Source organism: Carettochelys insculpta, chromosome 3, assembly GCF_033958435.1.
Source record: "Carettochelys insculpta isolate YL-2023 chromosome 3, ASM3395843v1, whole genome shotgun sequence".
Lineage (NCBI taxonomy): Eukaryota > Metazoa > Chordata > Testudines > Carettochelyidae > Carettochelys > Carettochelys insculpta.
The window spans coordinates 36,426,655-36,439,711 of NC_134139.1; the positions used below are offsets into that span (position 1 = coordinate 36,426,655).

At 38.9% G+C, this 13,057-nt stretch overlaps 1 protein-coding gene across 4 annotated transcripts in view; it reads right to left on the reverse strand.

The window, feature by feature from the left end:
* THADA (THADA armadillo repeat containing) overlaps nt 1–13,057 on the reverse strand; it is a 310,355-nt gene that overhangs the window by 251,615 nt on the left and 45,683 nt on the right. For all 4 annotated transcript variants that reach the window (XM_074989608.1, XM_074989609.1, XM_074989610.1 and 1 more), the window contains 3 exons: nt 11,466–11,624; nt 9,737–9,894; nt 5,599–5,708 (listed from right to left, as the gene is read on the reverse strand). In XM_074989608.1, the coding sequence (XP_074845709.1) occupies nt 5,599–5,708; nt 9,737–9,894; nt 11,466–11,624 (427 nt within the window). The remainder of the gene's footprint in view (nt 1–5,598; nt 5,709–9,736; nt 9,895–11,465; nt 11,625–13,057) is intronic.

Below are 13,057 nucleotides of genomic sequence, written 5' to 3' on the forward strand. Positions count from 1 at the left end.
TTGACTCTGCCTCAGGCAAAGCTGCAGACAGACCAAGGTTAACTGCAGCTAGGCCACTTCTTCCCGTCTCCTCAGGGTGTCCTCCAACTGCAGTCCTGGCAGGTCCATGGCAGGAGCAGGCTTCCCAGTAGGCATGGTGTCATTGGGCATGCAGCAGGGTCAGTGGCCAGGAACAAGCAGAGTCCATCTGCCTCTGGTGACTCAGCTCTCACTAAGCAGGAGGCCCTGCCCTGGCGATGTACTTCCAGCAGGTCACATGAGGCAGGCCTGGCTCCGCCCAGTTGGGGAGAGAGGCTTGTTCCTCCCCATCTTGGTTGGAGGGAGCCTACACCACCTTATTACAGTTACAGTTACATAATCGCATTCCAAAAAATAGCCATGTAATATATTTGATCCTACAAGGCCACTCAGTTCTACTTTTTGTTCAGCCTACCACTAAGACAAACAAGTTTGTTCACGTTTTCAGGAAATAATGCTGCAGCTTCTTCTTCACAAGGTCAACCAAAAGCAAGAACAGGCATTCATACAGCACTTTTATAGCCAGCATTGCAAGGTATTTGTGTGCCAGATATGCTGCTTTGTTTTGGCCACCATTCCAGAGGACTTGCTTCCATGCTGATGATACTCATCGGAGCAGAATTGTACGTCTCCCGCTCAGTGGTTTTACCCTCAGTCTGCCAAGTATCTCATGTTTCACTACTCTTACACAATGACCCTGAACATCCTGTTTACTTTAACAACACTTTCAATGCAGAATTGACAAAACACAAAGATGATGATTATAGATAGCTGTAGCTCTTGACCCAAAGCTTAAGAATCTGAATTGTCTTTCCACAGTCTGGGAAGGATGAGGTATGAAGCATGTTTTCAGATGTCTTAAAAGAGCAATACACCAATGTGGAAACTACAGAACCCAATCCGCCAACAAAGAAAGTCAACCTTCTGCTGGTGGCATGTGACTCAGGTAAAGAAAAGCAACACACATCAGTTGGCACAGCTTTGGATCATTATCAACTTGTCATCAGCATGGTGAGGTCCTCTAGAATAGTGAGTGAAGCATGAATGGACATATAACTCTTCAGCGTATCTGTCACGTAAATATTACCTTCAGGTAACACTGACAATCAGAAACGGGAAGGTTTCTCTCTTGCAAATGTAAATAGTCTTTGTCTGAATGACTGGCTGACAAGAATTAAAACTGAATGGACTTGTAAATTCTGAAATTTAACATTTTATTTTTAATGCAATTTTTTTTTACATAACTACATTTGCAACTCCAATTTTAATGATAAAGACGCTACACTAAAGTAACTGTATTAGGTAAAAGGAAAAAAATGTTTGTTTTGTACAGTACAAATATTTGTTATTAAAGAAATATAAAGTAAGCCCTGCACACTTTGTATTCTGTGATGTAATTGAAATCAATATAGCTGAAAATGTAGAAAATCTTCAAAATATTTAAGTGGCATTATATTATTGTTTAATAGCATGATTAATTGTGATTAATTTTGTAAATTGGTTGACAGCCCTAATTTTGATCAGGATAAAGTACAATTGATGAGTTATTTGTGATAAGACAGATATTGGAGAAGTACATAGATCTACAACCAAACCAGTTACAACAATTTTCTGGACTTCAAATATATTTTTGATAGCACTGGGAAGAAATGATTATGAAAAGTTATGAGAATGTATGGCCCTAAAAATAGATCAAGATGGTAGAAGCATCTACAGCAAACTGATGACTTGAGTGTCAGTTGACATAAAGCTGATTGGTTAGGATGATTGTAGGAGAAAAGGATGCATGTGGTCACCAGATTTGTTCAACTGGCAGTAGAGACAGATGAAATTGGAGGCGTCACATGACCATAACCTCAGATTAGCAGACCATACTGACCTCATATCATTGACCAAGGATGATTTACAGAAAATAAAACTGAAATGACCAATGGAGAAAGCGGAAAATTCAGACTGACAAGAGTCAGGGCACAAAAGGCAAGTCTGTGTTAAATTCTTCACTGGACTTCAGTATTTCCTTGAGAACAGAGAGCGCCCATTTTGAAAGTGCCATAGCCTAGAAAATATCCACTAATTCTGGGATAAGAAAAGGACTTGAAGAGCTTATGCTTTTCATCAACTCCATGGTTGACAGAGTCAAGGTGAGAGTTAACACGGCACACTAGGGCATGGCTTAAAGAGGGCAGAGCTAATTTTGCATGAGCAGCATTAACTTTTAATGCCCTGGTTTTCAAATGTTGAGTTTTACTCAACCAGTATTTTGCAAGAGGACGAACCACCATCAAGTAACCTTCACTCTTCAATAAAGTTGAATACAATAAAGTATTTTGCCATTGAATTTCCTATTTTTTTTGTTAACAAGAACAGAGATGTTATTGGTGGGACTTAGCTGTTATTTAAGGCAATTATATCATGTCCTACAGTTCACATACTCAGCCAGCTGTCCTCAAAATTATAGACAAAATTCCTGATTTAAAATATTGACAGTTTTATCTGTGAAAGATTTTCTGACCCCTTTCAACAGATGGACTACCATCTCCAAGAAACACTGTGATGTCAGAGTTTATGTTTCTATGCCATATTGCATATGCCTTTAAGTCAGTCAGACATCACGCTTCCCAATTTCCCCAATTTCTTCCAGAACTCAGAAATTTCAAATAATTTTAATTAAAATTCAAACAAATGCTAACTGTGTTTCTTATTTCACAGAGACAAGATGAGTAAGGAAATATATTTTACTGAACCAACCTCCACTGGGAAGAGAGAAGCCCTCAAGCCACACAAACCTCTTCTTCAGGTCTACCCGAAAGCTTCTCTCTCTTCCTAACAGAATTTGGTGCAATAAAAGATATTATCTCATCTATCCTGATTCTCCAAAATGATTGGACTGACCCAGCTACAACTTCACTGCATTTACCATTTCAGTGACCTGTCCAACAGTCATTTCAAAAGCCTCCTCTTTAGCACAGTCTAGTTCAAATTGGGATTGTAATTTGATTTTACTGTTAGCTTCGTTGTAAGCAGACTTAAGTTACAAATCAAGAAAGAGGAGTTTTATTAATCCAGAGATTTGCAGAAGAGGATATCGGAAGTAATGAATTAATTTCAGTTAAAAAAGAAATGCTGATCCAGGCCCAATATTTCATTCTGCAGACTTACAACAACTTGATGTAATAGCGAATACTGGAAGTATCTATTCCCATACGTTTAATAAGTAGCAGCCATTACCCACCAGAAAGTGCAATAATTCTCTCTATCACAACCTGGCACAAAAAAAGAAATATCAAGTACAAACGTGCAAGCCTATCCCCAGCCAGATGGTATTTACTCAGCTGACAGGATGATATAGATAAGATGATGTTTAAGGAAGCTGTGTAACTGGACGGGAGCCCACCAAGAAATGGAGTAGTTGTCCATGGTAGTGCATAATCCCTGGCCAGCACAGCAGAAGCAGAAATACAGAAATATACCTTTATATTTTCTGAACTAAGAATGTGGGTGGAAGGTTGCATGGAAGTTAATATTCATTATTTCAAGCTGTCTTTAAACACAAGGACACCATTAGACAGACCACAGAGATTTGTCTGATGAGTCACAGACCTGCCTGTACCTTGGCTCATAATAATCCCCAAAAGGAGAATTCCATAAAAGATTAATATCTCCTACTGAGAAGCCAAAGTGCCCCAGAGGTCTCTGTGTCCCACAGTGACTAATCTCTCACTGTCTTTATATAGGCATCTATGCTGGCTTTGGATTAATGTTTTCATATATTCAAGTATCTGAATATATTGTTTTCTCTATAATATCAAATTTGGGTACCTTTAAATCACCCCTCTTTTTCTCTCAAGGATGGGATAATGGTGTTAAGTTTCTTATAAGCAGAAAAACTAACCACGTTACTAGAACAGGCTGACACTCTTAACACTGTTGAATAACTTGAATTTCAACCATGTTAACCAGTCCCATGAACTGCTTTCTCAGCATCCACTGGCTGAACCTATGCAAAACTCCCTTCTGGAAAATATTCTCCCACCAAAGCTCTAAATTGGTACCTGTCTAATACAAAAGGTTACATAAGAAAGCAAATAGCAGCTCTCTATGAATCTGCATAATGATTAAGGCCCTTTGCTTGAAATCAAGGTAAAAAATCCTAACTGTAATGAAGCCCATGGCAAAACTCCTTTACAGTCCATCAGGGACAAGAGTTAATACAGTAAGTACACTCGTTCCTCGTTAAATGAGTACTTTACTTACAAGTACTTGCCGAAACAAGGGATACATATACCTACCTTTGTTCACTAGACAAATGAACTCCGCCCTGCTAATACGAGCCTTACCCCACTCCTCGCAGACCCAACCCGCCACAGCCCGACCCCTCCTGCCAGGTCCACAGACCCAACCTGCTGCAGCCTGAATCCCCCGCCAGCTCCACAGACCCAACCTGCTGCAGCCTGAGCCCCCCTCCAGCTCCACAGACCCAACCTGCTACAGCCTGAGCCCCCCGCCAGCCCCGCAGACCCAACCCACCACCAGATTTTAGCCCTCCCTCCCACTCATAGCCCCAAACTGCCCCCAGCCTTTAACCCTCCCCAACCCCCACCCCTCAAACCCAAGGTTCACTTACCTTTCAAAAGCAGTGCCACGTGCTGCCACTCCTCTGCTGAGTTACAAGCACATGGAATGAATCAGAGACTTTTATATGTATTTTAATGGAAATTTAGTGTCACTCTTAAGAATTCTCACCTACGAGCAGAAACTTGGGGACCAGTTGTGCTCATATAGCGAGGGATGAGCGTATAAAAAAAAATGTTCAGCTTTTGTCAGTTTGCTGCTCAGAAAAGCAGAGAGTCAGTAAAGGATATTTTGTATTTGTTTTTTCTCACTGAAAACTCAGGATGGTTCCCTACTCCCTTCCCTAGATTTCAAATCAAGCTCCTCAATACCCATTTTGTGAAATTATTTTCTAAGCACTTAATGGAAAATCCACTCTTGCCTAGACACAGAGGCAGCTCAGCTGGCATAGTCCTCATAGGGAAGTATAAAAATACAATTACAGGGAAAAATCATTCCGAGGTAATTTTCCAAATCTCAGAATATTCATCCAATGAAAAGTAATAAAAATTTCCACTAAAATATAAAAAGGTGCTTGTTGAATACAGTGCGTTTACTATTCATTCTCGGATTTTTTTTTTTTTAAAAATGCAGGATCCATGGATTTCACTCCAATTTTCCCATGAGCTTCTACTTATTCTTCAGTAGGTAGCACTAGAGGAATTAAGAAAAGGGGCTGATACTTGTTTTTCCTTTTAACAAGTAGCCATCTAACTCTTACCTTTCCAATTTGAGTATCTGAATACAAGGAAAATAAACCAGCCCATACAATCACGTCACCCACCTACTTCTGAATGAGGGACACCTGTAGTCACATAAATCCTCACTGAACTAAATGGAATGCCACAAATGTGCAAGGAGCTGTTTGCACAGTCAGTTGCAGATTCAGGGCCATATTCTGTAAAAACATTACACTTGTACAAAAACAAAAAACAAAAAAAAAAGAAAAAAAAACCAACTGGGTTTTACCTGGAAAGCGTTTCAGTGAGCATCACAAAACCAGTGTAAGCTAATTCAAATGCCCCTCTATGCCTGGACTGCAAAAGGTGATGTTTAAAGTAGTCTCCTATATCTGTAACCTAGAACAATTTAAAAAAAAATTCAAGTCATGATCTAGTTAATACACTTAGTACACAAAATTATTTATACAAAATACTTTGAGACTGAAATTTCAAGTACTTCCCAATGGCATACACACCACCTTGTGCTTCTACACCTCACAGCTGAGACACAGCAATGTATCCTCCAGCGCAAAAGATTATGGATCGTTATCAACACATCAAGGAAAATACAAAGTAAAACTCTGTTGCTGTTTTACTCAGGAAATTAGCAAAGGGTAGAAGTAAATGTTAACTGATGAATGTGAATGGAAATAAATATTTGAAACTGAATATGTGAAGAGAAAATGACTCCTATTATAGTAAAAGGCAGGTTATTCAGAATTTGGATAAACTGGCAAGCTCAGTTAACCAGCACGTGCTCTGCCAGTGGCCACCTGGCCAGGGCAGCGGAACAGAGCCAGTTGCCTTGAGGCCAAGGCAGCTGGCTACCTGGGTGTGGCCTATAGTCATGGGGTCAGCTGATCAGCTGGTGGCAGCAGCAGCAGCATCATGGTCAGGAGCCAATTGCTCTATGGACACTGTCTGCAGACTGGATGTCCAGTCGATGGCACAGGGGGCCAGCCCTCTGGCCAGCAGCAGTGGAAGTGGGCCTGGGAGCCAGCTGCTAAACCAGTGGCAGCAGAGTCAGTGGTCTCGCTCCAATATCCAGTACATGTGATTAACCAGCACCCCTGATTCTGTGGGGTGCCAGATAAAGCTTTTACTGTACATTTTAAGTCACAGTGGGCAAACCATGGCCAACAGGAACTGCAAGCACCCACAGCAGTGGACATGAAGGTGAATAAAGTGCTGGCTATCCACCAAAAGCTAACCCTGGCGAACTTCATCTGGCCTGTAGGCCGCTTATTGCCGATCCTGTTTTAAGTAGCTGGTCCTTTACATCTCTGAACTTTCCACACATTTAAATTCTTCTAGTGAAAAATAGCTTGCCAAATGCCAAGTACAGTATTTACAGAAGACCCCCAAGTTTCATGGGGGCTTGCATTCCTCACAACCCCCACATAACTCAAATTTTGCACAAGTCAGGGGAAACAGAAACCAGGTGGCAGCCTGGTTCCTGGCTTCGCTCAGCTTGCAGGAGACAGGAAACTGACCAGCCCACCAGAACCGCTTAGTTTCCTGGCTCCCAGAGCGGTGGGGAGTTGGGAACCAGGCAGCAGGACCTCCACGGCAGCTGCTGAGGCTGAGATGAAAGAGCCATGTGCTCCACCTGCTCTCTTCCCTCCTTCACAGGGGAATCCCCTGCCTCAATCGCACAAATACAAGATACACGCATATCGAATGCGCATCTCTCTGGGATTACAGCAATATGAAAATACACTTCATTTTTCAAGTTTCTGAAAGGGTTCTACTGACTTATAGGTTGTAAAAAAGAGTCTACATACACTGTCCATCTAACTGCTTTGTATAAGAACTACTCATAAAATGAGAGATACACAAAAATTTTGTCTTTAGAGAATAAATGCCACTGACACTATGTACTATAATTCTATTAAGAAAGTATGTGAGCACCAGTACCTCTCTAGAAATTCCAGAATTTATGTCTGCATAAAACAGAACATCTGGTCAAACTACCTATTGTTCGTAATACCTTTCTATGATGATTACTGAAGACTCTCAAAAAATGGATAATAATTATATGACTAAAGATAATTATACATTATTAGTGCAGATTCACAATAGTTCAACTTGACTGGCGGCTCAAATAAAAGTGAGACATAAAATTATGCCCATCCATTTTGAGAGAAAACTAAGAACAACTGTTTATGAACTGCAGAGGATATTATCGTAAAATCAGTCAGAGAATCAGTGATGCCAGTGATTAAAAACCATGATATAGCGCTGCTACATAAAAAGGATGTTAAAGTTACGTTGTCTATTGTGAATATAAATTAAGCAATATTACACTAAAAATGCACAAGAACAGAATGTCCACTAGTGGATTTTAGTGGTTTGATATTTTCATGAAGACAATCTATTAGTTGGGATAAAAAAATCCCAGATACTACGATGGCACTATACAACTTTATTAAAACAAAAACAAAAAACAAAAAAACAAAAAACAAAATCAAAAAACCAGCAGTATCAATTTTCTAGCTACAAACACAAAATTTTATACACTACATATCGTCCATTAGGCTATATATATTTTCCCGCTAATCCTAGGTCAATGAAGATTTCACTATTCCACTATTTGACTGAGAAGTCTGTTTATTACTCTTTTAAAAAAAAAAGAAGCTATTTTAGTTTATACATGGCCATGAAAGTGGAGAGAGTCACCTATGAAAATCAGAGTTGTGTGTCTAAATAAACTGACATTCACTAATGAAGCAAGCATTAATGATGGCTGCATTTCCAAGTGAGGATGAAGGTGCCAGCTCTAGAGCTGACTAACTCCAATATACCAGTTCCTGTTTGACTTGGAACAGATTAAGGAACAGAACAGTGGAGATATATTGCTGTTCTCTGATCTAAACTACATCGCTTTTTAACAGTACAACCACAGCTGCTAACCAGATGCAAACATATGAGCTGCAGACAGCGTATTAATAAAAATACTAGCATTATTTCTAAGGCATTGCACACAAGACAACATAAGAAATTAGATCATCAGCATACTATTTATAAGTATCATTGCTTATTTATGCATATTTGTTTTATTCTAGAATGTTGTAACACTTTAGGAAAAAACTAAATATATATTTTCATTTGGAGGGGGGGAATGAAGTATGTTCTTTATATTTCAGTTTCCCATGCTGGCAATTGGTTTTGTAGAAACCATAGGGAAAGAAAAAATAGCATCAATTAAAAACAGAAATCTAATAAATTCAAAATACTCCCAAATAAAATGCTTGTGGTAAACTAATTTCTAGTAAACAGTGAACTCAAGCCTCTTGAACATTCCCAAACAGTGTGCTAGCTTTTGTGGTATTCCAATTTAAAAGTTCACGGTGGGAAGGTGGAAAGAGGGTCCTACCACACAAAACGTCTATAATTTTAATCAACCGCGTTATGGTGAACATGATACTAAGAAACAATGAACATATTCTCTTCTGAAATTGCTGAGTATGAAGTCCAAGAAAAGAACGTTTTCAATTTAAGTCTAAACTTCCATGCTTCAAAAGAGAAAAAGATGTTGGACTGAGTCTTAATTCACCAAGACTATGTCTATACTAGACCACCCCCACCTTCCAAAAAAGGGATGCTAATGAGACACTTCAGGATATGCTAATGAGGTGTTGCAATGAATATGCAGCCATTCATTAGCACAATGGTGGCCACGGCGGTTCGAAAGTGTTATTTTTGATCGCACGCAGCTCATCTATATGGGGTCCTTTTCAAAGGAATAAGGGGATTTTGAAGTGTGTGTGCACTTTCGAAGCACCGTAGCTGCCATTACGCTAATGAGGCACTCCATATTCACTGAAATGTCTCATTAGCATCCCCCTTTCAAAAGTTGGGGGCTAGAGTAGACATAGTCCAAAAGTCATGTTTCTGAATTAATGTATGCTTGTGTGCTTAATGTGTCCTTGCAGGACAGAATGTCACTAGCTGCAGTCTATACACGGCAAAGGCCATAACACTACCAAACAAAAATGAACATTTCATGAGTTTGTTAGCAGAAAATTAATTCAACAAATATGTACAATTTAATAACGTTTTACCCTATTTTTTCTCATCTGTTATGACTACAGTTTTCATTAGACTTCTTTAGCATTACCATATTTGACCCTTCAAATACTATAACACATTACTACAACATGAATTGGTAGATACTGATACAGATACAGTCCCTCTCAGGAGTGTCATCTTTTTTGAAAGTTCAAATATGGTAACTCTAACTTCTTGCATGACAATTTATTAAAAAAATAAACAATGTAAAATAAAATACAAGATAATGAATGCAACTTTTCCATATGTACCTTTTTCCCCCCTCCAGAAATGTTTAGAACCCTCTCCCAGAAATTTCATAGCACTTTTCATACCTGTTCTATTGTTATTAATGCATCAGAAGATTCAGACACAGTTTGTGAAGGCAGAAGTTTACATAGCATCCCTAAAAGCAAGGATATCTCCTTCATACTTCTCCAGCAACATACCAGAACCATTTGAGCTGTTACATCACATGTTTGCACTTCTTTACCTTAAAAATTAAATAAAGTAGATGTAATAGACAGCTCAGCTGCATACATTTTAAAAGTTCGTTTCATTGTCAGTGCTTCTAAGTTTAATCTTCTTATAAAAATCATTTTAATATAAATAAATTTTTTTACTCGAGATATCTGTACTAAATTGTTGTGCATGGATTAGAAATTTAACAAAAACAAAATCAAAGTGATATGTCAAAAGACAGAAGCTCTTTGCTTCGTCAATGAAGCCATTCAACTGACAATAAAACCACAGCTTCAATACTAGTCCAAAATTTACCATCTTATTTGTTTTAACTTAGATGCAAAAGTTTTGCCAGACCTTTCATAAGCATAAATGTTTACAATGCAACAGCCTCATCTAGTGTTCATCACATGAACTACAATAAAAGGAGTAGAAAACCGTTTTTGTAGTAGTTTCCATAAAAAGCACAGCCCAAACACAGCTCTTAAACTAATGAAAATATATGAGTCAAGAAAATTGGAGGATTTAATATTTTAACTTAAAAATACTATGTAAAATACAACTTTGTATACTTTAGGGATTATTATGAATCATCATAAAGACTTTTTTTTAATTATTATAATAAAAAATAAAAAAATAATATATGGAGATACATATCTCATAGAGCGAAGGAACCTCACGAGGTCATTGAGTCCAGTCCCCTGCCCTCTTGGCAAGAGCAAACACCATCCCTGACAAACCTTTTTTTAAAAAATCTACTTGCCCCAAACCCCTAAACAGCCTCTTCAGAGACTGAACTCACAACCCGGGGGTTCGGAGGCCAATGCTCAAACTGCTGAGATATCCCTCAATCCTGTAAAATGTAAAATTCATCTGGCAACAGTGAAATAATTGCACTTTAAACTGCAACTATTATTTGCCAGTGCACACAGATGCCACAGAACACAATCCAGATATCCCCTAGTATTTTAATAATGGAATTGTCAAAAAGAGGCATGCTATTGTGTCACTTGGTGAGTTGAAGCTTTATAACATTAATAAATCCCTTACCGGCTTTATGCACACTGGAGAGGGAAGCTACACTAGGACAACAGCAGAGTGTGTTTAAACCTAGCTTGATAAAAAGATGTTACAAGATAAACTGGCAAATGTAAAACAAGGCAAGAGATACTAGGCCAACACCAAAATGACTCATTTTCACTTGTAGTCAGATTTTAATCACAAACTTCTAGCCAAACAGTGAATTAAAAGCATGCCCATAAATAAGCTACTTCATGATGTGTTTGCTGGAGGAGGGATGGCTCCCTGGTTTGAGCAATGGCCTGATAAATCCAGAGTTTTAAATTCAATCCTTGAGGGGGCCATTTAGGATCTGGGGCAAATAAATTAAAAAAAAAGGGATGGTGCTTTGTCCTGGCAGGAGACTGGACTTGATGACCTTCTGAGGTCCCTTCCAGTTCTACAAGATGTGTATCTCCATATACATTATTGTTAAAAACGAAAGGCCAATGCAAATAACTTCCAACTTAGATCACCCACAAAAAATTGCTTGTTCTGTGGAAAATATCCTGATTTAATTTAAGAAAGCAGCATCTAAATTACCTCTGATTTCTGGGCAAACATTTTCAGCTGGCTTGTCATCAGTCATTTTTTCAAACTCTATTTTGTGGTGTTCTTTCATTAGTTTTGCTTCAGTGAAATAATCATTTGTATCTCGTGGCTGTATCTCATTCAGGATCATCTGCAAACGATCTGTACTTTCTAAGTTGTAAATAGGAGAATATTTAAACTAATAATTTGTCATTTTGACGTTTATCATTCACAACTGCCCCCACCATACATATTCACACACACACACATGCTTTTTTACTAGCAAACAGTTGATTAGTAATAAAAAGTAAATACATGTCTAATAATCAATTCTGTCTCTGTTGAGAAAACAAATCTTCCTTCTACTCACTTAAAGTAATATTTATGCTCCACACTAGAATGTGGGATAATATGTCCTTAATCCAAATTAGCTAATGGTTTACAGTGCTGGTATTTTAAAATAAAATATCTCAAAGGAATAAAAGTCTAGCACATATCCAAAACTTTCAAAATAAAATTAATTACTCTTCATTGTCATTTTAGAATACCAAACACATATAACCAAACTTTAACAAAAAATACATTTAGTGCTGCTCACCTTACTCACAAATATCAGTGTTTAATTTGTAAAGGAGATGATGTGACTTAACTAATTAGGTGTCAGGCCTCAAGCAATTTTTTTTACATTCATTACTAATGCAGTAAACCAGAGTTGCCAAGACTATGAACTGCCAAGCCTAGAAGTGTCAAGGCTCAACCTTGGCACAAATTAAGCACAGCAGAAAAGTAACCTGGCTGAGGGCAACAGGAATATTTTACATTCATAAATTCAGCAAGATTTGGCCCTATATTGCTTGAAGTTCCCTATAAGAGTCACTAGGAAGTTTATGTGGCCATGTGCAAATACAGATGCTTATTCAAAGTCGCTGCAATAGCTTAATATATCTGGCGGAGGGGTGAAGCTGCTGGCATCTGATACAATGGATTTACATCCTAACACAGCCTCCCTTACTGCCTTCATTTGTCTCTGTAGAATTCAGAAGGATGGCAAGCTGATGGGGAACTCGAATCAGGAAGCTTGCCACTGGGGTTAGGAGCTAAGGATAAGGGGAGCTAAGGATAAGTTGCAGTTACATGCCGAAAAAGTCTTTACAGAATAGTCTACTAGGCCCAGACCCAATACACACTGTGTCTTCCTGGGAGGATTTTAAATGCTAATGTATGATTTTTTTTAAAATACTTTTGTCTGGTCAATTATAAATTTATTAGAGACTTTTTAAAATAGTTTTATTGTTTATAAATACTCGGGGGCTATGCCTCCTGCTCAGTATGCTTGCCAATCCCCCTCTCTTCCTGCAGGGTCAGCGAGCTACATGGCCAGCCCCAGCCTCCCTGGGGCCTCTTCCCCCTCCCCCACCACCCTGACCCCCCTCCTTTTTTCTACCTCTCCCACACCGTCCCCCTCGCTCTCCCTGTCCTGGTCTGTCTACCACCCAAGACACCTTGTGGGAGGTTGCTGTGGGCAGCTCTGGCTGGGCAGTAATGGAGGCAGGGCACAGTTGGGTCACCTCCAGCTGTGGGTGAGGAAAGGACCTAGGAGCAGC